At 50.1% G+C, this 26,785-nt stretch overlaps 1 protein-coding gene and 1 non-coding gene across 2 annotated transcripts in view; both read left to right on the plus strand.

The window, feature by feature from the left end:
• The window catches only part of cdk19 (cyclin-dependent kinase 19), a 347,911-nt gene that overhangs the window by 96,872 nt on the left and 224,254 nt on the right, over nt 1–26,785 (plus strand). The window contains exons 3-4 of the mRNA XM_038799152.1: nt 4,395–4,505; nt 26,007–26,147. Coding sequence (XP_038655080.1) covers nt 4,395–4,505; nt 26,007–26,147 — 252 coding nt within the window. The remainder of the gene's footprint in view (nt 1–4,394; nt 4,506–26,006; nt 26,148–26,785) is intronic.
• LOC119968114 lies at nt 24,856–24,974 on the plus strand. The gene has a single exon (XR_005461129.1). It is a non-coding gene; the product is annotated as a 5S ribosomal RNA (ribosomal RNA).

The following is a 26,785-nucleotide window of genomic DNA, read 5'->3' on the forward strand; positions in this document are numbered from 1 at the left end:
ATTACTGTCACTTGCGGGTCATTGACCTGTAGCCACCATTTGCTAAACTGAGGCCTCCATTGCTGCCAATATGTTTTGGTAAGGATTTACTTGGCTACAAGTGACTTGTACAGATAGTCTGTATAGTTTTGTTAAAATGATTTATTTACACTATTTACAGAAATCATAAAAAGCATATGATTGTTCAGGAGGCAGACTGTTCTGCTCCAGTTCTCCTGGAGTCTCTTGGTTATCTGAGTTCTGATGTCAAAGTTGCATCATTAATAGCATTCTAGTCTCAATAACATTGCTCTATAATGGCCATTGGAGACGGGTGAGTTTGCGACCCGGAATCAATCCAGCCTTCCATTTCCCACCTTCGCCAGGGAAATCCGGCTCCAAATCCTTCTTTTTATTTCTTCTTCCCCCTTTCACAAAGCTCCTGGTAATTTTTCCAAATATCTCCTTATGTGGCTAGGTGTCAAATTGTGTTCAGTGTCGCTTCTTTTGAAGCACAATGCAATTAAAGGCTCTATATAAGTCAAAGTTGCTGTTGGTGTTGTTTTTGTTATTATCACGTCTAAACTTATACTGTACAGGTACCCGCCTGACCACACCGGAAGGTGAACCCGATCCCGCCGCCCCACGCCACCAGACTAACCTGCGTACAACCCCCTCCAGTGAACCTGCCACCGCCACCATCATCCACGACTCCATAAGACATAACCACCTACCTTACGGAAATCCAGCCCTTCCATCGAAGGGCAGTCGCTGACCCAGGAAGCAAGGAAAATGCGCCGGTCTTTCTGAAGGTGAGACTTAAATTACGTGGCTTCAAGACCCCTCTCCCCAGCATTCTCCTGGCGAATGTTCAAGTGATTCAGAACAAGCTGGATGACCTCAATGCTAGCCTTACCTCCAAGAGGGAAGTGAGGATCTGCTGTGTGCTCTGCTTCACCGAGAGATGGCTTACCAGACTGCACCATCCAACCCGAAGGCTTCGTGATCCACTGGATGGACCGCTAGATGGCATCAGGCAAGTCGAAGGGTGGGAGTATTTGTCTCCTCATCAACACCTCCTGGTGCTTGGATGAGATGCTCGGAATCTCTGAAGCTGGAGCATCCCTCCCCGATGAACTGAACAAGTTCTATGCCCTCTTTGAGCAGTCAGCCAATAAATCAGTGCCGCCCGCCCCCACAGCCTTGGACACACCCATACCCACTATTACAGCCTCGGAGCGAAGAGCTTCCTTCTTGAAAGTAAACCCACGGAAAGCGACAGGCCCCTACAGAGTCCCCGGGTGAGCACTCAGAACCTGCGCTGACCAACTGACCATCATCAACAGTTTGTCCTGGTTCACTCACTTTGATGCAACAGTCAAGAAAGCCCAACAACGTCTCTACTTCCTACGAAAGCTAAAGAAATTTGGCATGTCTGCATCGCATCTCTCAAACTTCTACAGATGTGCCATAGAGAGCATCCTATCCGGCTGCATTGCAGCTTGGTATGGCAACTGCTCAGCCCAAGATCGCAATGTATTCGCAGATATCTTCAACACCTCACTTCTCCGCTCCAAGGTCCCTACCTGCTTCAAGAAGACCACCATAATACCATTCCAAAGAAGACAAGTAGACATGCCTCAACAACTACCGACCGGTGGTCCTGACGTCTGTTATGAAATGCTTTGAGCGGCTAGTCATGAGACGGATCAATGCCAGCCTCCCAGATGGTCTCGATCCATTGCAGTTTGCCTACCGCGGCAACCAATCCACAGCAGATGCTAATCTCTCTGGCCCTACAAACATCTCTCAAACATCTCGACAACAAGGACATCTACGTCAGACTGCTGTTCATAGACCATAGCTCCGCCTTCAACACCATTATCCCAACTAGACTACTAAGCAAACTCTGCAACCTTGGCCTTGACCCCTCCCTGTGCAGCTGGATCCTTGACTTCCTCACCAACAGACTGCAATCTGTCAGGATAGGCAACAGCATCTCCTCCACAATAGTCCTCAACACCAGGGCCCCAAAAGGATGTGTACTCAGTCCTCTACTGTACTCTCTATATACATACGACTGTGTGGCAAGATTCAACTCAAATTCAACCTATAAGTTTGCAGATGATATGACTGTGGTGGGTGGTATCTCAAACAACGACGATTCAGACTACAGAAGGGAGATAGATCACTTGGTTGCATGGTGTACCAAAAACAACCTCTCTCTAAATGTTGGAAAGACCAAGGAACTGATCGTCGACTTTAGGAAGCGCAGTACGACACACACTCTCGTCTGCATCAATGGCTCCGAAGTGGAGATGGTCGATAGCTTTAAGTTCCTGGGGGTCACCATCATCAACAGTCTGTCCTGGTCCATTCAAGTTGATGCAACAGTCAAGAAAGCCCAACAACGTCTCTACTTCCTACGAAAGCTAAAGAAATTCAGCATATCTGCATCGCCTCTCTCAAACTTCTACAGTTGTGCCGTAGAGAGCATCCTATCCGGCTGCATCACAGCCTGGTATGGCAACTGCTGAGCCCAAGATCGCAAGGAACTGCAGAGTGTGGTGAACTCAGCCCAACGCATCACACAAGCTTGCCACCCTCCCATTGATTTTGTCTACACCTCACGCTGCCTCAGGAAGATAGACGGCATTGTCAGAGACCCCTCCCACCCAGGCTTTGCCCTCTTCCAGACCCTTCCATCAGGCAGAAGATACAGAAGTCTGAAGACCCGCACATCCAGACATAGGAACAGCTTCTTCCCCAAAGCTTTTTAAAAAAAATAAATTTAGAGTACCCAATTATTTTTTCCAATTAAGGGGCAATTTAGCGTGGCCAATCTGCCTATCCTGCACATCTTTTGGGTTGTGGGGGTGAAACCCACGCAGACACGGGGAGAATGTGCAAACTCTTCACGGACAGTGACCCAGGGCCGGGATTCGAACCCGTGTCCTCAGCGCCGTAGGCAGCAATGCTAACCACTGTGCCACCGTGCTGCCCGTTCCCTAAAGCTAATAGACTCCTCAATGAGTCTCCCTTGGACTGATCTGTTCCCTGTAAGAACACAATTCACGGCGCCTATGCTGTTCTTGTTTGGCTCTTGTTCCGCACTGAAACCAATCACTATTTGTCGATGTACCATTTGTCAATGTACTCTGTTGATTATTCTTGTGTCTGCTATGTACGTACTGTGTACGTTCCCTTGGCCACAGAAAAATACATTTCACTGTACTTCGGTACATGTGACAATAAATATCAATCAGTCAATAAAAGTACTGGACACTAACCCACAGGGCGCAATTCTCCGACCCCCACGCTGGGTGGGAGAATCGCGGGGGTGTCAGGCGATTCCCGCCACACCGCCCCGGCACCCGCACGCGATTCTCCCACCCCCCCAAAACGGTGTGCCGCGTTTCACGACAAGCCGCTCGGAGAATCACCGCTCGCCGTTTGTAGCAGGCGAGCGGCAATTCTCCGGCCTGGATGGGCCGAGCGGCCTGCCCAATACGATGGGTTCACACCGGCACCAACCACACCTTGGCGGCCTGTGGGGGGGAAGGGAGGATCGAGCACCGGGGGGGGGCGCTCAGCAGGGGTCTGGCCCGTGATCGGTGCCCACCGATCGGCGAGCCGGCGCCTCTAAAGGACGCACTCTTTTCCTCCGCCGCCCCGCAAGACCAATCCTCCATGTCTTGAGGGGCACCCGCGGGGAGGACGGCAACCACGCATGCGTGGGTTGGCGCTGGTGACGTCATTACATGGCGCCGCTTTCACGCGGCGCCAAGGCCTGGCATGCGTAAATTACGTGGCGCCTTTCCTAGCCCCCCGGGGGTGGGAGAATAGGGGGCGAGGAACGGCCTCCGACACCGTCGTGGAACTCGACGGCGTTCACGACGGCGAGGTCGCTCCAGCGCGAGATCGAAGAATTCTGTCCATAATTTTAAGTTACTTTATTACTTTGTTTTTACATGATTTAATTTGAAATTCAACAGGTGCCAGCATATATCCTCAAATACTTTCTTACACAAATCAATGATGCAAATGTAGTTAATGATTGTGTGCCACTTCTCAAAGAGCACGGTGTTTGCTGCTAACACTGTTGACTTTTTTAGATTTTAACAAACATATTTTCACACACCAGCACATTAGACTTCTAAGAAAATCTTTGATTGTTTTAATAGTGTGCAATAATATAGTAGGATTTGGTGATTCTAGCATCATTTTTCTTTCTGTATATTAAAGCATAAAGATTAAGCTACAGCCATCTGACAATTTACAGGTACAGTGAGGATAACATTCAATATACCATTATACCAAGCCTGTTATGCCCGTTTTCTATGACTGTGAAGATCAGTTTCATACCTATATTGAGTATTGTTACCCATTTGTTTTTAACTTTTTTTCTCTGCCAGTTGCTGCGAGAGTTGAAGCACCCCAACGTGATTGCTTTGCAGAAGGTGTTTCTTTCACACAGTGACAGAAAAGTCTGGCTCCTGTTTGATTATGCAGAACATGATTTATGGGTAAGGACATGATCACTAGAATCTCAATCACTTCAAATTCCTTATTCTGTATTGCATGCAACAAAGGTGCCAACTTGGGTAGATCTTCCAGATCCATCCTCTATTGTCTGTCAAAACAACCACTGTTTGCCTGTTAGTTCCTCAAAATTTCCAATTGAATAAGTATTTATATGCTCCTCCTCTCCATAATAATTTTATATATAGATGTAGGCTATATCAAAAGCTGTTTTGAAGAAATGTATTTGTTTATTCTGACCTTTTGCTTAGCACACAAAGTTAAATATATTGGCCAGGATTCTCCGTTCCCTGCCACTATGATCGGGAATCCAGAGCGGACGGAGAATGGAGGTTCGACCAAAAAATGAGATCACCGCTGGGCAGAGACCCGTTCCCATTCTTCACATCACCTCCTCTGGCCATGGCGTGCAACTTTCCCTGCGCTGGCACAAACATGCAAACCGCCAATTTGCACGCATTTCAATGTGATTAACGGGCTAGCTGCACAGTTCTCCAGCCCCAATCTCCTGTTATGCTCCATTCCTCCCAGACGGGACTCAGGCGGGCGTGATCTGGTGCAAGTATTTACAAATGGGGCCCGGCCCCATGGCCTGTGAGGGGGAGCAAGGAGGTGAGAAAACGTTTTACTTTAATCGGGCTTGCTAGGGGATGTATGCCTGGAGCTCTGGGACTAGTGGGGACCGACTTGGTGACAAGCTTGCGGACTCAGTGTGTCTCCCTCGGGATCAGGGCGCCCTGGCAGAAACTTCCATTGCTGCTCTAAAGGCATTGCACCCCACCCCTTTGATGTAACTTAAAGCTCCTGACTGTTGAGACTGTTGACTGCTGCCAGCATACAGGAAATGCTCTAATATCTCCTGATCATGTGGAAACCCATCCAGTCCACCCATCTGGAGACCCTTATGTCTCAGCAGTATAATCAAGGGGATGACCATGGCCATGAGCAATCACTGGACCACTGGGTTTTGGCACTTCTCATTGCACACCTTCAATGCCTAGCTGCAGAGCAGAGGAAGCAGGGGATTAACAGAGTTAACCTCAGCAAAGGACACATGCACTGGTGCTGCCAGAACGCTCCCTGGCACACTGCCACAATCAGAGTAATTAGCTAACCCACTCATAAGGATCAGGCGATGTCCTCCAAGCCCTGCAGGTCTACAGTGTCCCATTGGTTTAAACGGTGTGAATCCGTCCATCCCCGACTCACCCAGGAAGCCTGACCATATCCCTGTCACAACCTCTTTGTAAAAATCACACATGAGCTACGCTCCCAGAAAAGGACCTGTCCACACAACAGTCCCTTAGCATAGAGCCGCATGCCTGCAGCAGAATGTCTCCACCACACAACCAGTCTGCCATCCTTCTGGTGGGAAGGGAACAAGGCTCACTCAGTGAGGAAACCCACAATAGACCCCACTGGGAGAAACAGGACAAGAGTCACAGAGCCCATCGCTAACATATGCCATGGGAGCCACTGGTACCCCAATCGACAGAGACGGGTGTTGAGGACAAAGACTTCCCACAACCAGTCACTGATGGTGACAAGGATGCAATTTGGACAATGTGATCTTGAATGGGCAGTGGAGGGGTGCGTGGTGGGATGTTGGAGGTGGTGCAGCAGTGCAACTCAGGGTGGTCATGTAATTTGGTACAGTAAGAAGTCTTACAACACCAGGTTAAAGTCCAACAGGTTTGTTTCAAACACGAGCTTTCGGAGCACGGCTCCTTCTTCAGGTGAATGGAAAGGCTTGTTCCAGAAATGTTTATATAGACACAGTCAGAGATGCCCCGGAATGCGAGCACCTGCAGGCAATCAAATCATCAAAGATGCAGAGAGAGAGGTAACTCCAGGTTAAAGAGGTGTGAATTGTCCCAAGCCAGTTCAGTCGGTAGGCCTCTGCAAGTCCAGGCTTGTTGGTGGGGGCCGAATGTAATGCGACATGAATCCCAGATCCCGGTTGAGTCCGCATTCATGCGTGTGGAACTTAGCTATAAGTTTTTCCTCAGCAATTTTGCGTTGTCGCGTCTCCTGAAGGCCTCCTTGTAGAATGCTGACCCGGAGATCAGAGGCTGAATGTCCTTGACTGCTGAAGTGTTCCCCAACTGGAAGGGAACAGTCCTGCCTGTTGATAGTCGCACGATGCCCGTTTATTCGTTGTCGCAGTGTCTGCATGGTCTCGCCAATGTACCACGCTTCGGGACATCCTTTCCTGCAGCGTATGAGGTAGACTACATTGGTCGAGTCGCACGAGTATGCGCCGCGTACCTGGTGGGTGGTGTTTCCACGTGTAATGGTGGTGTCCATGTCGATGATCTGGCATGTCTTGCAGAGATTACCCTGGCAGGGTTTTGTGGTGTTGTGGTTGCTGTTCTGAAGGCTGGGTAATTTGCTGCAAACAATGGTTTGTTTGAGGTTGCGCGGTTGTTTGAAGGCTAGTAGTGGGGGTGTGGGGATGACCTTGGCAAGATGTCCATCCTCGCTGATGATGTGTTGGAGGCTGCGAAGAAGATGTCGTAGTTTCTCCGCCCCAGGAAAGTACTGGACGACGAAGGGTACTCTGTCAGTGGTGTCCCGTGTTTGTCTTCTGAGGAGGTCGGTGCGGTTTTTTGCTGTGGCGCGGTGGAACTGTCGATCAATGAGTCGAGCGCCATATCCCGTTCGTACGAGGGCATCTTTCAGCATCTGTAGGTGTCTGTTGCGCTCCTCCTTGTCTGAGCAGATCCTGTGTATACGGAGGGCTTGTCCATAGGGGATGGCTTCTTTAATGTGTTTCGGGTGAAAGCTGGAGAAGTGGAGCATCGTGAGATTATCTGTGGGCTTGCGGTAAAGCGAGGTGCTGAGGTGACCGTCCTTGATGGAGACGAGTGTGTCCAAGAATGGAACTGAATTTGGAGAATAGTCCATGGTGAGTTTGATGGTGGGATGGAACTTATTGATGTCATCGTGTAGTCGTTTCAGTGATGTCTCGCCGTGGGTCCAAAGGAAAAAAATGTCATCGATGTATCTGGTGTATAGCATCGGTTGAAAGTCCTGTGTGGTGAGGAAGTCCTGTTCAAACTTGTGCATGAAGATGTTGGCATATTGAGGTGCAAATTTGGTCCCCATGGCTGTTCCGTGCGTCTGGATGAAGAATTTGTTGTCGAAGGTGTTGTGGTCTAGAATGAAACGGATGAGTTGCAGAATTGCGTCTGGAGATTGGCAGTTGTCGGTGTTGAGGACTGAGGCTGTTGCAGCAATGCCGTCGTCATGGGGGATGCTGGTGTAGAGTGCCGAGACATCCATTGTGACGAGGAATGTTCCTGGTTCAACTGGTCCATGGGTGCTGAGTTTCTGTAGGAAGTCCGTCGTGTCGCGACAGAAGCTGGGTGTACCTTGTACGATGGGTTTCAAGATGCCCTCGATGTGGCCAGAGAGGTTCTCACACAGGGTCCCATTGCCTGAAACGATAGGACGGCCTGGTGTGTTGGCCTTGTGTATTTTCGGGAGGCAGTAGAGATCTCCAATGCGGGGATTACGTGGGATGAGAGCACGTAGGGTGTTCTGAAGGTCTGGATCTAAGGTCTTGATCAGTCTGCTGAGTTGGCGGATGTGTTCCTTGGTTGGATCTGCGGGTAACTGCCTGTAGTGTTCCTGGTTGTCGAGTTGTCGGTATACTTCTTTGCAGTAGTCTGTTCTGTTCAGTATGACGGTGGCCCCTCCTTTGTCTGCTGGTTTGATGACGATGTTGCGGTTGGTCTTGAGAGTGCGGATGGCGCTGCGTTGTGCTTGGGTGACGTTTGAGGCTGCCTTGTGATTGCGAGTGATGAATCTGGCATTGACACGACTTCTGACGGCTTGAGCATACATGTCGAGTCTAGGGCAGCGGCCTTCCGGAGGGGTCCAATTTGACTCTTTCCTTTTCGGTTGCTGCACTGCAGATCTCGCGGTCTGCTGTTCCGGTTCATTGGTCGTGTCCCTGGGTTCGCTGTCGGCCTCTTGGGGTCTGTGGAAGAATTCCCGGAGCCTCATTCGCCTGATGAATTCCTCCGTATCTGCCGCGAGACTGATGGGGTCCATTTTGGTGGTGGTGCAGAAATTGAGCCCTCTGCTGAGGACTTCGATTTCGTCTGGTTGAAGGGTGTAGTCTGACAAGTTGACAATGGATTTCCCTGTATTGTTTTCGACTGTTGTACCGGGAAAAGCTTGATTGCTGCTGATGGTGATGCCAAGTTTCTCAAGCTTCCTGTTCTTGGTGTGCATGTAGGTGGCATAGTATTGCTGTCTCATCTGTTTGGCGGTGTTCCGCAGCTGGTCTGCTGTGTCCTGAGCGCAAGTTGAGAATATGGCCTCTCTCTTGGTTTCCAGGTTGCGTCGACTGCTGTAGAGTTGGTGTACGAGGTGTTTGAGGAGTGTGACAGAGGTGCGGTGGCAGAGTCTTTCAGCGTAGTCTGTGTTGTAAGTCGACTTGAGTGGGTTTTTGATCAGTAGTCCTTTCGGGATCTTGTCTGCTTTTTTGCATCTTTGTAGAAACTGAATGTCAGTGTCTATATGCGCGATCTTCCTGGAGATCCTCTCCACTTTGAGCCGGCAGTTTGCGGTGTCAATGGTAGCCATGATGTGGAGATGCCGGCGTTGGACTGGGGTGAGCACAGTAAGAAGTCTTACAACACCAGGTTAAAGTCCAACAGGTTTGTTTCAAACACGAGCTTTCGGAGCACGGCTCCTTCTTCAGGTGAATGGAAAGGCTTGTTCCAGAAATGTTTATATAGACACAGTCAGAGATGCCCCGGAATGCGAGCACCTGCAGGCAATCAAATCATCAAAGATGCAGAGAGAGAGGTAACTCCAGGTTAAAGAGGTGTGAATTGTCCCAAGCCAGTTCAGTCGGTAGGCCTCTGCAAGTCCAGGCTTGTTGGTGGGGGCCGAATGTAATGCGACATGAATCCCAGATCCCGGTTGAGTCCGCATTCATGCGTGTGGAACTTAGCTATAAGTTTTTCCTCAGCAATTTTGCGTTGTCGCGTCTCCTGAAGGCCTCCTTGTAGAATGCTGACCCGGAGATCAGAGGCTGAATGTCCTTGACTGCTGAAGTGTTCCCCAACTGGAAGGGAACAGTCCTGCCTGTTGATAGTCGCACGATGCCCGTTTATTCGTTGTCGCAGTGTCTGCATGGTCTCGCCAATGTACCACGCTTCGGGACATCCTTTCCTGCAGCGTATGAGGTAGACTACATTGGTCGAGTCGCACGAGTATGCGCCGCGTACCTGGTGGGTGGTGTTTCCACGTGTAATGGTGGTGTCCATGTCGATGATCTGGCATGTCTTGCAGAGATTACCCTGGCAGGGTTTTGTGGTGTTGTGGTTGCTGTTCTGAAGGCTGGGTAATTTGCTGCAAACAATGGTTTGTTTGAGGTTGCGCGGTTGTTTGAAGGCCAGTAGTGGGGGTGTGGGGATGACCTTGGCAAGATGTCCATCCTCGCTGATGATGTGTTGGAGGCTGCGAAGAAGATGTCGTAGTTTCTCCGCCCCAGGAAAGTACTGGACGACGAAGGGTACTCTGTCAGTGGTGTCCCGTGTTTGTCTTCTGAGGAGGTCGGTGCGGTTTTTTGCTGTGGCGCGGTGGAACTGTCGATCAATGAGTCGAGACATGGATGTCTCGGCACTCTACACCAGCATCCCCCATGACGACGGCATTGCTGCAACAGCCTCAGTCCTCAACACCGACAACTGCCAATCTCCAGACGCAATTCTGCAACTCATCCGTTTCATTCTAGACCACAACGTCTTCACCTTCGACAACAAATTCTTCATCCAGACGCACGGAACAGCCATGGGGACCAAATTTGCACCTCAATATGCCAACATCTTCATGCACAAGTTTGAACAGGACTTCCTCACCACACAGGACTTTCAACCGATGCTATACACCAGATACATCGATGACATTTTTTTCCTTTGGACCCACGGCGAGACATCACTGAAACGACTACACGATGACATCAATAAGTTCCATCCCACCATCAAACTCACCATGGACTATTCTCCAAATTCAGTTCCATTCTTGGACACACTCGTTTCCATCAAGGACGGTCACCTCAGCACCTCGCTTTACCGCAAGCCCACAGATAATCTCACGATGCTCCACTTCTCCAGCTTTCACCCGAAACACATTAAAGAAGCCATCCCCTATGGACAAGCCCTCCGTATACACAGGATCTGCTCAGACAAGGAGGAGCGCAACAGACACCTACAGATGCTGAAAGATGCCCTCGTACGAACGGGATATGGCGCTCGACTCATTGATCGACAGTTCCACCGCGCCACAGCAAAAAACCGCACCGACCTCCTCAGAAGACAAACACGGGACACCACTGACAGAGTACCCTTCGTCGTCCAGTACTTTCCTGGGGCGGAGAAACTACGACATCTTCTTCGCAGCCTCCAACACATCATCAGCGAGGATGGACATCTTGCCAAGGTCATCCCCACACCCCCACTACTGGCCTTCAAACAACCGCGCAACCTCAAACAAACCATTGTTTGCAGCAAATTACCCAGCCTTCAGAACAGCAACCACAACACCACAAAACCCTGCCAGGGTAATCTCTGCAAGACATGCCAGATCATCGACATGGACACCACCATTACACGTGGAAACACCACCCACCAGGTACGCGGCGCATACTCGTGCGACTCGACCAATGTAGTCTACCTCATACGCTGCAGGAAAGGATGTCCCGAAGCGTGGTACATTGGCGAGACCATGCAGACACTGCGACAACGAATAAACGGGCATCGTGCGACTATCAACAGGCAGGACTGTTCCCTTCCAGTTGGGGAACACTTCAGCAGTCAAGGACATTCAGCCTCTGATCTCCGGGTCAGCATTCTACAAGGAGGCCTTCAGGAGACGCGACAACGCAAAATTGCTGAGGAAAAACTTATAGCTAAGTTCCACACGCATGAATGCGGACTCAACCGGGATCTGGGATTCATGTCGCATTACATTCGGCCCCCACCAACAAGCCTGGACTTGCAGAGGCCTACCGACTGAACTGGCTTGGGACAATTCACACCTCTTTAACCTGGAGTTACCTCTCTCTCTGCATCTTTGATGATTTGATTGCCTGCAGGTGCTCGCATTCCGGGGCATCTCTGACTGTGTCTATATAAACATTTCTGGAACAAGCCTTTCCATTCACCTGAAGAAGGAGCCGTGCTCCGAAAGCTCGTGTTTGAAACAAACCTGTTGGACTTTAACCTGGTGTTGTAAGACTTCTTACTGTGCTCACCCCAGTCCAACGCCGGCATCTCCACATCATGGCTACCATTGACACCGCAAACTGCCGGCTCAAAGTGGAGAGGATCTCCAGGAAGATCGCGCATATAGACACTGACATTCAGTTTCTACAAAGATGCAAAAAAGCAGACAAGATCCCGAAAGGACTACTGATCAAAAACCCACTCAAGTCGACTTACAACACAGACTACGCTGAAAGACTCTGCCACCGCACCTCTGTCACACTCCTCAAACACCTCGTACACCAACTCTACAGCAGTCGACGCAACCTGGAAACCAAGAGAGAGGCCATATTCTCAACTTGCGCTCAGGACACAGCAGACCAGCTGCGGAACACCGCCAAACAGATGAGACAGCAATACTATGCCACCTACATGCACACCAAGAACAGGAAGCTTGAGAAACTTGGCATCACCACCAGCAGCAATCAAGCTTCTCCCGGTACAACAGTCGAAAACAATACAGGAAAATCCATTGTCAACTTGTCAGACTACACCCTTCAACCAGACGAAATCGAAGTCCTCAGCAGAGGGCTCAATTTCTGCACCACCACCAAAATGGACCCCATCAGTCTCGCGGCAGATACGGAGGAATTCATCAGGCGAATGAGGCTCCGGGAATTCTTCCACAGACCCCAAGAGGCCGACAGCGAACCCAGGGACACGACCAATGAACCGGAACAGCAGACCGCGAGATCTGCAGTGCAGCAACCGAAAAGGAAAGAGTCAAATTGGACCCCTCCGGAAGGCCGCTGCCCTAGACTCGACATGTATGCTCAAGCCGTCAGAAGTCGTGTCAATGCCAGATTCATCACTCGCAATCACAAGGCAGCCTCAAACGTCACCCAAGCACAACGCAGCGCCATCCGCACTCTCAAGACCAACCGCAACATCGTCATCAAACCAGCAGACAAAGGAGGGGCCACCGTCATACTGAACAGAACAGACTACTGCAAAGAAGTATACCGACAACTCGACAACCAGGAACACTACAGGCAGTTACCCGCAGATCCAACCAAGGAACACATCCGCCAACTCAGCAGACTGATCAAGACCTTAGATCCAGACCTTCAGAACACCCTACGTGCTCTCATCCCACGTAATCCCCGCATTGGAGATCTCTACTGCCTCCCGAAAATACACAAGGCCAACACACCAGGCCGTCCTATCGTTTCAGGCAATGGGACCCTGTGTGAGAACCTCTCTGGCCACATCGAGGGCATCTTGAAACCCATCGTACAAGGTACACCCAGCTTCTGTCGCGACACGACGGACTTCCTACAGAAACTCAGCACCCATGGACCAGTTGAACCAGGAACATTCCTCGTCACAATGGATGTCTCGGCACTCTACACCAGCATCCCCCATGACGACGGCATTGCTGCAACAGCCTCAGTCCTCAACACCGACAACTGCCAATCTCCAGACGCAATTCTGCAACTCATCCGTTTCATTCTAGACCACAACACCTTCGACAACAAATTCTTCATCCAGACGCACGGAACAGCCATGGGGACCAAATTTGCACCTCAATATGCCAACATCTTCATGCACAAGTTTGAACAGGACTTCCTCACCACACAGGACTTTCAACCGATGCTATACACCAGATACATCGATGACATTTTTTTCCTTTGGACCCACGGCGAGACATCACTGAAACGACTACACGATGACATCAATAAGTTCCATCCCACCATCAAACTCACCATGGACTATTCTCCAAATTCAGTTCCATTCTTGGACACACTCGTCTCCATCAAGGACGGTCACCTCAGCACCTCGCTTTACCGCAAGCCCACAGATAATCTCACGATGCTCCACTTCTCCAGCTTTCACCCGAAACACATTAAAGAAGCCATCCCCTATGGACAAGCCCTCCGTATACACAGGATCTGCTCAGACAAGGAGGAGCGCAACAGACACCTACAGATGCTGAAAGATGCCCTCGTACGAACGGGATATGGCGCTCGACTCATTGATCGACAGTTCCACCGCGCCACAGCAAAAAAACGCACCGACCTCCTCAGAAGACAAACACGGGACACCACTGACAGAGTACCCTTCGTCGTCCAGTACTTTCCTGGGGCGGAGAAACTACGACATCTTCTTCGCAGCCTCCAACACATCATCAGCGAGGATGGACATCTTGCCAAGGTCATCCCCACACCCCCACTACTGGCCTTCAAACAACCGCGCAACCTCAAACAAACCATTGTTTGCAGCAAATTACCCAGCCTTCAGAACAGCAACCACAACACCACAAAACCCTGCCAGGGTAATCTCTGCAAGACATGCCAGATCATCGACATGGACACCACCATTACACGTGGAAACACCACCCACCAGGTACGCGGCGCATACTCGTGCGACTCGACCAATGTAGTCTACCTCATACGCTGCAGGAAAGGATGTCCCGAAGCGTGGTACATTGGCGAGACCATGCAGACACTGCGACAACGAATAAACGGGCATCGTGCGACTATCAACAGGCAGGACTGTTCCCTTCCAGTTGGGGAACACTTCAGCAGTCAAGGACATTCAGCCTCTGATCTCCGGGTCAGCATTCTACAAGGAGGCCTTCAGGAGACGCGACAACGCAAAATTGCTGAGGAAAAACTTATAGCTAAGTTCCACACGCATGAATGCGGACTCAACCGGGATCTGGGATTCATGTCGCATTACATTCGGCCCCCACCAACAAGCCTGGACTTGCAGAGGCCTACCGACTGAACTGGCTTGGGACAATTCACACCTCTTTAACCTGGAGTTACCTCTCTCTCTGCATCTTTGATGATTTGATTGCCTGCAGGTGCTCGCATTCCGGGGCATCTCTGACTGTGTCTATATAAACATTTCTGGAACAAGCCTTTCCATTCACCTGAAGAAGGAGCCGTGCTCCGAAAGCTCGTGTTTGAAACAAACCTGTTGGACTTTAACCTGGTGTTGTAAGACTTCTTACTGTGCTCACCCCAGTCCAACGCCGGCATCTCCACATCATGGCTACCATTGACACCGCAAACTGCCGGCTCAAAGTGGAGAGGATCTCCAGGAAGATCGCGCATATAGACACTGACATTCAGTTTCTACAAAGATGCAAAAAAGCAGACAAGATCCCGAAAGGACTACTGATCAAAAACCCACTCAAGTCGACTTACAACACAGACTACGCTGAAAGACTCTGCCACCGCACCTCTGTCACACTCCTCAAACACCTCGTACACCAACTCTACAGCAGTCGACGCAACCTGGAAACCAAGAGAGAGGCCATATTCTCAACTTGCGCTCAGGACACAGCAGACCAGCTGCGGAACACCGCCAAACAGATGAGACAGCAATACTATGCCACCTACATGCACACCAAGAACAGGAAGCTTGAGAAACTTGGCATCACCACCAGCAGCAATCAAGCTTCTCCCGGTACAACAGTCGAAAACAATACAGGAAAATCCATTGTCAACTTGTCAGACTACACCCTTCAACCAGACGAAATCGAAGTCCTCAGCAGAGGGCTCAATTTCTGCACCACCACCAAAATGGACCCCATCAGTCTCGCGGCAGATACGGAGGAATTCATCAGGCGAATGAGGCTCCGGGAATTCTTCCACAGACCCCAAGAGGCCGACAGCGAACCCAGGGACACGACCAATGAACCGGAACAGCAGACCGCGAGATCTGCAGTGCAGCAACCGAAAAGGAAAGAGTCAAATTGGACCCCTCCGGAAGGCCGCTGCCCTAGACTCGACATGTATGCTCAAGCCGTCAGAAGTCGTGTCAATGCCAGATTCATCACTCGCAATCACAAGGCAGCCTCAAACGTCACCCAAGCACAACGCAACGCCATCCGCACTCTCAAGACCAACCGCAACATCGTCATCAAACCAGCAGACAAAGGAGGGGCCACCGTCATACTGAACAGAACAGACTACTGCAAAGAAGTATACCGACAACTCGACAACCAGGAACACTACAGGCAGTTACCCGCAGATCCAACCAAGGAACACATCCGCCAACTCAGCAGACTGATCAAGACCTTAGATCCAGACCTTCAGAACACCCTACGTGCTCTCATCCCACGTAATCCCCGCATTGGAGATCTCTACTGCCTCCCGAAAATACACAAGGCCAACACACCAGGCCGTCCTATCGTTTCAGGCAATGGGACCCTGTGTGAGAACCTCTCTGGCCACATCGAGGGCATCTTGAAACCCATCGTACAAGGTACACCCAGCTTCTGTCGCGACACGACGGACTTCCTACAGAAACTCAGCACCCATGGACCAGTTGAACCAGGAACATTCCTCGTCACAATGGATGTCTCGGCACTCTACACCAGCATCCCCCATGACGACGGCATTGCTGCAACAGCCTCAGTCCTCAACACCGACAACTGCCAATCTCCAGACGCAATTCTGCAACTCATCCGTTTCATTCTAGACCACAACGTCTTCACCTTCGACAACAAATTCTTCATCCAGACGCACGGAACAGCCATGGGGACCAAATTTGCACCTCAATATGCCAACATCTTCATGCACAAGTTTGAACAGGACTTCCTCACCACACAGGACTTTCAACCGATGCTATACACCAGATACATCGATGACATTTTTTTCCTTTGGACCCACGGCGAGACATCACTGAAACGACTACACGATGACATCAATAAGTTCCATCCCACCATCAAACTCACCATGGACTATTCTCCAAATTCAGTTCCATTCTTGGACACACTCGTCTCCATCAAGGACGGTCACCTCAGCACCTCGCTTTACCGCAAGCCCACAGATAATCTCACGATGCTCCACTTCTCCAGCTTTCACCCGAAACACATTAAAGAAGCCATCCCCTATGGACAAGCCCTCCGTATACACAGGATCTGCTCAGACAAGGAGGAGCGCAACAGACACCTACAGATGCTGAAAGATGCCCTCGTACGAACGGGATATGGCGCTCGACTCATTGATCGACAGTTCCACCGCGCCACAGCAAAAAAAACGCACCGACCTCCTCAGAAGACAAACACGGGACACCACTGACAGAGTACCCTTCGTCGTCCAGTACTTTCCTGGGGCGGAGAAACTACGACATCTTCTTCGCAGCCTCCAACACATCATCAGCGAGGATGGACATCTTGCCAAGGTCATCCCCACACCCCCACTACTGGCCTTCAAACAACCGCGCAACCTCAAACAAACCATTGTTTGCAGCAAATTACCCAGCCTTCAGAACAGCAACCACAACACCACAAAACCCTGCCAGGGTAATCTCTGCAAGACATGCCAGATCATCGACATGGACACCACCATTACACGTGGAAACACCACCCACCAGGTACGCGGCGCATACTCGTGCGACTCGACCAATGTAGTCTACCTCATACGCTGCAGGAAAGGATGTCCCGAAGCGTGGTACATTGGCGAGACCATGCAGACACTGCGACAACGAATAAACGGGCATCGTGCGACTATCAACAGGCAGGACTGTTCCCTTCCAGTTGGGGAACACTTCAGCAGTCAAGGACATTCAGCCTCTGATCTCCGGGTCAGCATTCTACAAGGAGGCCTTCAGGAGACGCGACAACGCAAAATTGCTGAGGAAAAACTTATAGCTAAGTTCCACACGCATGAATGCGGACTCATCCGGGATCTGGGATTCATGTCGCATTACATTCGGCCCCCACCAACAAGCCTGGACTTGCAGAGGCCTACCGACTGAACTGGCTTGGGACAATTCACACCTCTTTAACCTGGAGTTACCTCTCTCTCTGCATCTTTGATGATTTGATTGCCTGCAGGTGCTCGCATTCCGGGGCATCTCTGACTGTGTCTATATAAACATTTCTGGAACAAGCCTTTCCATTCACCTGAAGAAGGAGCCGTGCTCCGAAAGCTCGTGTTTGAAACAAACCTGTTGGACTTTAACCTGGTGTTGTAAGACTTCTTACTGTGCTCACCCCAGTCCAACGCCGGCATCTCCACATCATGTAATTTGGTGGCTATGGATAGTATAGGGAATTGCCACCTTGGTTGGCAGTCTCTGAAACTGGATTTCCGACTACAGCCATCAATGCTACCTATCTACATGGCCGCTGCTGCTATCGCGGTGGCACGGTGGAGAGAGCACAGCAGGAGCCTGTCCAGAGCAGCAGGGGCCAGCTGGTGAGGCCCAGGTGATGCTTGTCGACCAGGCTGAGGAGATGGTGCAAAGGCGGTGCTACATCAGGCCACATTTAAACCGTCGCCTCTTGTCCTTTGGGGAGGTACTGGACCGTGTGTGTAGCCGCCAACTCCAGCTCACCAAGGACACCGTGCGACACCTGTGCCAGATGGTGGTGCACCTCGCACTGCGAGGGTTAGGAGGAGGACACCCATTTCCAGTGGCCATCAAGTTGACGTTGGCCTCCAAAGTCTATGCCTCTGCTTATTCACAATCATCCGCCCCACAGGTGCATCCGAGATGTCACAAATGTCCTATGCGCTGGGCAGCAACCTGCATCCACTTTAATCTGACCAGAGCCACCAGCATAACTGTCGGCAGGATTTGCTGCCATTGCTGGCATGCCCAGGTCCACGGGGTTATTGATGGCATGCCTGTCACACTCAGAGAACCAGCTCGACAGGGGGTGCCCTTCATTAACAGGAAGGATTCCCTGACTGTGAAGTTGGTGTGCATTCACCAGCTGCACATCGTACACGTCTGTGCACGATACCCAGACAGCGTGCACAGCGCTTACTTCCTGGTGCACTCGGAGGTGCCTGGCACTTTTGAGGCGCTCCCTTGGGTGAGGGGTTGGCTAGTGGGTGACAAAGCCTTCTCACGGAGGCCATGGCTGATGACGCCAGATGCACCAGACCGAGGCGGAGGAACTGTTCTAATGATGCTCGCTCAGCAACCAGAAGCGTCATCGAGCGATACATCCGGCTCCTAAAGATGGACATCCGCTGCCTGGACCACTCTGGTGGGCCTCCCAATACACCCCCCCTCGAGGGTCGGACGCATTGTCGTAGGCTGCTGCGTCCTGCACAACATGGCGCGGTTGCGGAGCGGCATGCTGGAGGAGGGGGAAGTAAGGCAGGCCTCGTTGGACAGGGATGGTGTCCAAGTGAACCCAGTCAAGGACCTGGAGCTGGCTCGACAGGCCACCGAATGAGTCATTCAGGACCGTCGCACCAGGGACCAACCTGATCACATCCCGATTCCTCAATTAGGAGGAGTTGGGAAGGCCCCACCACTTCCTCCTCCGTCAGTGTGCTAAGTGATACTCTGGCTACTCCACAGAACGGAGGGGAAGCTCGGGCAAGATCTGGAACCCCTATTGTCACCTGGTCCTGCCAGTCCTGGAGCCCCACCCTCGTCTGAACCATGGTGTCGATACCTTCAGCCATGGAGCTCTGTGACTGGAACTTGTCCTTCATTCCCTCAGTCTTGTCCCTCTGTGACTGTGACATGTCCCTCTGAGACTTGCTACGGTCAGGCAGTTCACGGCCAATACTCTCAATGCCCTTAGCCATGATCCTTTACGAATGCGCCAAGCTCTGGAGTGCTGCAACAATGTCCATCTGCACCCAGGACAAGTCCACCTGTGGCTGGGCCCTCCTGCCCTGCACATCAGCCATGGACAGCACAGTGCGCCCAATCCTTGAATGTCTCTAATTTCTTGCCTTCCACCGTGGACGTTATTCCTTCAGTGTTGGCCTGGGTGCTACGCATTGTTGGCAACATCCCCTGCGCCTGAAGGCCCTTGGGCCCCTCCAGCTGTCCTTGCAGGCGATGGGATAATATTTTCCTGAGGCGCGCCATTTGTTCCAAATAATCGGACAGCCCTCCAACCGTCTGCTCCCTTGGGAGTCCCTGCCTCCACCTGATGTGTGTGTGGTACTCACCAGAGGGGTGTCTGATCATTAATAGTTCGGAGGGGGGGGGGGGGGGGGGGGGGGGGGGGGGAGGTTTCTAGCTGGAGGCATGTGTGGGCATGGCACCTGGCCAAAGAGGGCAGGACATGAAGGGTAGAGTGGACAGAACAAAATACTTTCTCTTGGTGGAGAATTCCAGAACCAGTGGACATAGATTCAAGATAAGTGGCAGAAGGTGTAGAGGGGGCATGAGGAAGACCTTTTTTTACGCAGAGGGTAGTGGGAGTCTGGAATTCGCTGCCCAAGTTGGTGGAGGCAGAGACCCTAAACTTTTAAAAAGTACCTGGATCTGCCCCTTAAGTGCTGTAAACTACTGGGCTATGGACCGGGTGCAGGAAGGTGGGATTAGAAAGAGCAGCTGTTCTAGGGCCAGTATGGACAAGGTGGGCCGAATGGCCTCCTGTGCTGTAACTTTCCTATAATTCTATGTGTAGGGGTTCCTGGAGGATGGGTTCTGAGGGACATGCTGGCAGTAGGGGTGTTACTGGCATATAGGGGATTGGGGGGACATGTGAGGGGTAAAGGATGGGAGTGATGCCATCTGAGCTGCTCGAAGGAGGTCGTTCATCTTTTTCCTGCATTGCATACTGGTCCTCTTGGTGAGGCTGCCAGCAGTCACTGCAAATACCACATCCTCCCTCCCAGGCTTTGTTCATTATAGATGGCTGCTGTCTCTGATCCACCAGGGGGAACAGGGTGCCTCTCCTCGACAGCATGCTGCATCCTGTTGATGTCGACATCCAGAAATCTGGGAGCGGGTCTTTTAGCTGCCATGCTGTTGGGGCTGTAATGAAAATGTAGGCTGTGTGGAGCGCTTAAAAGCTGCTCCAGGTGCCATTCCCCACTGGCAGGAGCACTTAGACTCTGGGACAGAGAATCCCGCCTATTGTTGTGGGAAGGTCATTGAGGTGAGAGTGGAATTTACTGGGTGGCTTTCTGAAGACATCATTCCTACTGTTTAAAAATTTGCAGCTCATCAGAGAGAACCAGCATGGAGTTGTAAAGGGTAAATCATGTCTGATGAGACTGATTGAAATCTTTGGAAAGATTTCTAAAGTAGGGACAGGGTGATGTTAATGGCTGTTATTTATGTGGATTTCTAGAAGGCATTTAATACAGCTCCTCATTAAAGACTCCTAAAGCTGAAACTCGTGGAATTTGAAGCAAATTATTGACCTGATTAGGAAACTGTCTGAGTGACAGGTGGCAGTTTTTAATGGAGGCAGTTTGGAAAGTCAAGGAGAGGCAGTGGCGCAGTGATATTGTTGCTGGACCAGTAATCCAGAGAGCCAGGGTAATGCTCTGGGGATCCAGGTTCAAATCCCACCAGGGCTGATGATGAAATTTTAATTCAATAAAGTATAATGATGACCATGAAACCGTTGTCATAAAACCCCATAAGAGAAGGAGATCTGTTGCCCTTACCTGGTCTGGCAAAGATGGGGCAACAGGTCGGGAATGCAGCCCCGCAACCCCAGTGATTTCTTTGTCTTAATTGACTGCTGCCTGTAAAGTTGAGGCAATAGTCCAGCTGGCTGTCCACATGTGGCAGAAACTCACTTTTCATTCCAATGTCAGGCTGTCCACCTAATCGACAAAATTCCAACCATTGGACTTTGGAGCACGAGCAGTGCAGATTTACTGGAATTATATTTAGAGTTTGCGTTTAATTTTGAGAAGTAATTTCACAAAATAAGATGGTATTCCCTAGAGCTTAAGCGGTTGCAAGGTGATTTGATTAAAGTTTTCAAGATTTTAAGAGAAACAAATAGAGTAGATAGAAAGAAACTATTTGCATTAGTTGGAGAGTTTAGGACTCGAGGATGTAGTTGAAAAAAGAGTCAGCCTTTTCAGGAGCACTTCTACACACAAAGGCTGGTAAATGTTTGGAACTCTCTTCCACAAAAGGCAATTAATGCTCGATTAGTTGTTAATTCTAAATCTGAGATTTATAGATTTTTGTTAACCAAAAGTATTAAAGAATATGCGAGAAAGATGGTATTTTTTATAAATAATGTTAATTATTCCAAACGTATATAAAAAAGTTACAACACATACAAACTGGGAATCAAGCTTCCCAACAGTCGACTATAAATGTTTCCCTTTTTCACCCCCCTGCCCCCCCAGGCTTTTCGCACCCCCAGAACATGTGCGCGTGATTCACTGTCTCCGTCCACATCCCTTACACTCATCTGCTACCCCCTGAAAGAACCCACTCATTCTCACCCGAGTCATATGCACCCTGTGCACCACCTTAAACTGTATCAGGCTCATCCTTGCACAAGAGGAGGTCCCATTTACCCTTCGCAATGCCTCACTCCATACTCCCCAAATAATGTCCATTCGCAACTCCGCTTCCCATCTCTCCTTGATCTTCACCACCTGCTCACCTCCCTGCTCCCTCAGCCACTTGTATATATCCCCAATTCTTCCCTCCCCTTCCACATCCGGAAGCAGCAGTCGCTCCAGCAGGGTGCATCCCGGCAATCTAGGGAACCCCTTCCAGACCTTTCGCACAAAGTCCCTAACCTGCAGATACCTGAACTCACTCCCCATCGGCAACTCTACCCTCTCCCTTAGCTCCTCCAGACGGGAGAACCCTTCCACCAAATACAGATCCCTCACCTTGGCCAGCCCCACTTCCCACCACCTCCTGTATACACTATCCATCCCGCCACCGGCTCAAACCCATGATTCTCGCACAGCAGCATTAGTACCGATATCCCTTCCACCCTAAAATGCCTCCTCAGCTGATTCCATATCTTCACCGTGAACTGCACCACTGGGCTCCCTAAATACCTACTCGGAGCCATTGGCAATGCTGCCGTCACCATAGCCCTCAAACTAGACCCCTTACAAGATTCCTCCTCTATCCTAACCCACTCTACCCCTTCTCCTTCCCACCATCGCAGTACCCTATCCACATTCGCCGCCCAATAATAATGAAGCAGGTCCAGCAACGGCAATGCCAACCCCCCCGTGCTGCCTTTGAGAAAGATGGTACATGGTGTTAGGGCATAGATCAGTCATGGATTCTCTAATGGAGTAACAGACTCTTGGGGCTAAATGACCTTCTCCTGTTCCTATGGAAGACACTGAACAGTGAACAAGAATGGACAATGAACAAAGAGTCCTTGATGTTCCTCTTGAAAGTACGAGTAGATATAAATACCAAACAAATTTGGGACTTTATAAATAGAGGCATAGAGTATAAGCATAAAAGAAGTAATAATAGATTGATACAGAACATTGGTTGAACCAGCGGCCCCTGTAATTATGTTCCCTAATTGTTGAAAGAAAGTTAAAACCAGATTCATCAGATGAGAGAATATATTTATGAGGAAAGATTTGAGATCCTGGAGTGTGCGTACCATTGATGGCCCCCTGGGCCTGAGGCATCCCGGCGATGGTGGCAAATCCTGCAGCCCGAGCATTTTGGTGGGCCTGATCCAGGTCAAAGGGAATGTTGGGATGCCCAGGCAAACAGAGCACCGTGACCTCTCAGATGCACTTGTGGGCCGATGCCTGGAGAATGCCAGACGGGTCTTTGCTCTAGCCCTGCAATAGATTCAAGGCTGCAGTGACTTTCAAGGCCACAGGGAACAGGTGCCCTCCTCCTCCACGTGGTGCCAGGTCCACGAGTGGCACAAGTGCTGCACTGTCTCCTTGGTGAGGCTGAGTCTTCGGTGGCACATGGTGCCCGACAGCTTGTTGTAGGACATGCGAGTTCTGTATAGCCAAGGTCTCCTTCTCCGCTGTCTGGGAGGAATGGGAGAAGTGGAGAGAGATGGTCAGTAAGATTAGCCATCCCAGGACACTCAATCCCTCCCAACACCCCTTCTTCTAATCCTGGAGGCTGAACAACCCTACTCCATCTCTGGCGGTATGCACCACCTCAGTTAGCTGTCGGTCATAACGCGGGCACTGCCCATGCTACCTCATAGTCACCAAAGGCCTCCCATCGAGCTGCTCCCTCTCCTCACATTAGTGGCAGTAGGTCTTCATGGACGCCAAAGTGTGGCATGATGGCTCCTGGATCCCCCAGTACAGGTTGGTGCTGCGGGGCACTAACCTACCTTTCCTTTTTTTAAATAAATTTAGAGTACCCAATTATTTTTTCCAATTAAGGGGCAATTTAGCGTGGCCAATCCACCTATCCTGCACATCTTTGGGTTGTGGGGGTAAAACCCATGCAGACGGGGAGAACGTGCGAACTCGACATGGACAGTGACCCAGGGCTGGGATTCAAATCCAGGTCCTCAGCGCCGTAGGCAGCAATGTTAACCACTGCACCACCATACTGCCCCCTAACCTACCTTTCCTGATACTGTATCCAGGCCCAACCTTCAATCGTTGGCAATTAAGGATTCCACCACTAACCCTAACTTGGAGAGTGTGTGTTACGACCACCTCAAGGGACAAACTCTATATTCTATACAGTTCCTCTTCTACACCTTGGAGCACAAACTCTCCAGGTGATTGGGGCGGGGGGGGGGGGGGGGGGGGGGGCGACGGTGGAGACTAGCTTTAATATAAAATTGGGAGGAACCTCACGGGATATAAACCCCGACCTGGGAACAGGTGGGGAGGGTGACCCTGTGGGTAAGGAATACTGTAATTGTAGTCTTGTGAGTGCAGTGAATAAAACTAGTTGTTATCCTGCCTACCTGTTGTATGAAGTCCTTACCTTCAGCGAGCACAGTGTGGCAGCTGAGACTGGGGAAGGATATATGATCATGGCCAATTGATTGGACCATCGTGACTGGCTGGAAACAGATAAGGGCCAGACTAATATGTACAGTGGATACTCAGGTTTGCACTCCTTGTAATCTTGTTGCTGTTCTGCCATAATACTCAATACACCTGGGCAGTCGGCTGGCAATGCATGATCTATAACTTAAAGCCCAATGGGGAATCAAATATTGCTCCCTCCCCTGTGACTGGCAGCAATATGTGGTAGATTATGCTCGGTTCTCTGGCTCTCACGGAGAGAAAAGCAATGATTGTTCAGAAGATCCTTATTGAGGTACCCTATAATTTCTGAGTTGGCCTACCTGCTTGGATGGTGAAAAGTAGCTTCCAGGAAAGCCATGCAGTTAAGACGAGATAGAAAAAAAATCCCCGACTAAAAATCATGAGTTTACAGCCATACTAGTCTGAGAACGCCCGATCTCGTCTGATCTCGGAAGCTAAGCAGACTCAGGCCTGGTTAGTACTTGGATGGGAGACCGCCTGGGAATACCAGGTGCAGTAGGCTTTTGGAGCGGCACAGCGGCCCAGTCGTTAACACTGCTGCCTCACAGCTCCAGGGACTCGGGTTCAATTACAGCCTCGGGTGTGACTGTCTGTGTGGAGTCTGCGCTTTCTCCCCGTGTGTGCGTGGGTTTCCTCTGGGCGCTCTGGTTTCCTCCCGCAGTACAAAAATGTGCAGGATAGGTGGCTTGGCCAGGCTAAATTGCCCCTTTGTGTCAAAAGGTTAGGTTGTATTACAGGGATAGGGTGGAGGCGTGGGCTTTAGTAGAGTGCTCTTTCCAAGGGCCGATGCAGAAGCAATAGGCCGAATGGCCTCCTGCACTGTAAATTCATTGATAACAGGTGCGCATTCTTGAAAGCACTTCAGGGTTGATGCAGCGTGAAGTGCTGTGTTAGTATATGAAAAGCTCCTTTGCCTGAGGCAACAGCTGCCAGAGCTGGTGCCTGTAATAGTTAATGGGAAGTGAAATGTCAACAAAATCCAGAGCCTTTAATGCAAACAGAGGGCAGAGTGGCCATTGCAACATGACTGGACTTTGAAACAGACCTGAAATTATTTACTTCAAAGGCTTTTCAGCAAAGAGAGACTGGCCACGTGACTCCCTCCCCCAACTTGGTGGAAAGCTCTGACCTGAAGCCCTCCAGCCTAACCCGAGCCCCCCAAGCCCCAGCTCTCATGAAGGCCCCTCCCACCTCCACCATGGCTGCAGCTGATTTGCCCTTATGCACCCTAGAGGCAAGTTCTGAGCAGTACTTACCTCCTTTCTCCCCTTCGGGGCCAATGGCACCTGGCCCCTGCTTTTAAGGCACAGTAGTGATTTGTGCCTGGTTGACTTCCTCGGGGGGCCAGAACATTGGATTTCAATCTTGTTAATGAGAACGTATTTTAATTATTGTAAAACAAATGTCAGGATCAGGGAATTTATTTGTTGTGGTGTCACCATTAAACAGTGCAAGATAGAATGCTCGCAAAGTAAAATGCATTGTGTAGACTTTAAGGTGAACTATTTTTTAATTTGTTTTTCTTTTTATGCAGCATATTATCAAGTTCCATCGTGCCTCCAAAGCAAATAAAAAGCCAGTACAGCTACCAAGGGGAATGGTCAAATCACTGCTTTATCAAATACTAGATGGAATTCATTACCTCCATGCAAACTGGGTTCTTCACAGAGACTTGGTAAGTATAATACTCTCAGAAGGTTAATAAAGGAACTAAACTTGAGTTATCACTTGCTTACATAGGAAATGTTATTGGACCCCAAAGCCCAATTGTGTGCTGGTGGTTACGTGTGCACCGCCAAGATGTATTTACACCCTATTATCTGTTAAAGGGCGAGTCAGTAAGTTCCATATGACCACATCAGACTGTCCATGCTTTGTAAACCAGAAAAACTGAGCAATGCTCAGGGCACGCCTTATTTGAATATGGTGCCTGAGATATACTCTGGGGAGAATCAGTAGTGCATTGATCTTTGGAAATTGTGTGTACTTTTATCTAGGTTTGCACAGGCCTGAAATGTTCAGTCAGACAGGATGCTCTGTTACTATGTTGATAAAATTAAAGCTTTCAAAAGAAGTCAGCTTGTTATTGTGAAAAGATGACCTTGAATTTCTCTGTTGCAAAGCAAAAGTGCTAGGTGGCTGATCGAAAGTATACATTATCGTTACCAATTAGCACTGAGCAATCTGCCTGGCAACCTCAAAGGTCATTAAACAAGGGCTATAGTCACAACATGGCGTAACTTTGAGCATATGGCCTTGAAGTTAGTCTCGTATTCAGATTCGTCTTCATGTTTAGAAGTTTTGAATTTTACA

The sequence above is a fragment of the Scyliorhinus canicula genome, chromosome 6 (assembly GCF_902713615.1).
Source record: "Scyliorhinus canicula chromosome 6, sScyCan1.1, whole genome shotgun sequence".
Lineage (NCBI taxonomy): Eukaryota > Metazoa > Chordata > Chondrichthyes > Carcharhiniformes > Scyliorhinidae > Scyliorhinus > Scyliorhinus canicula.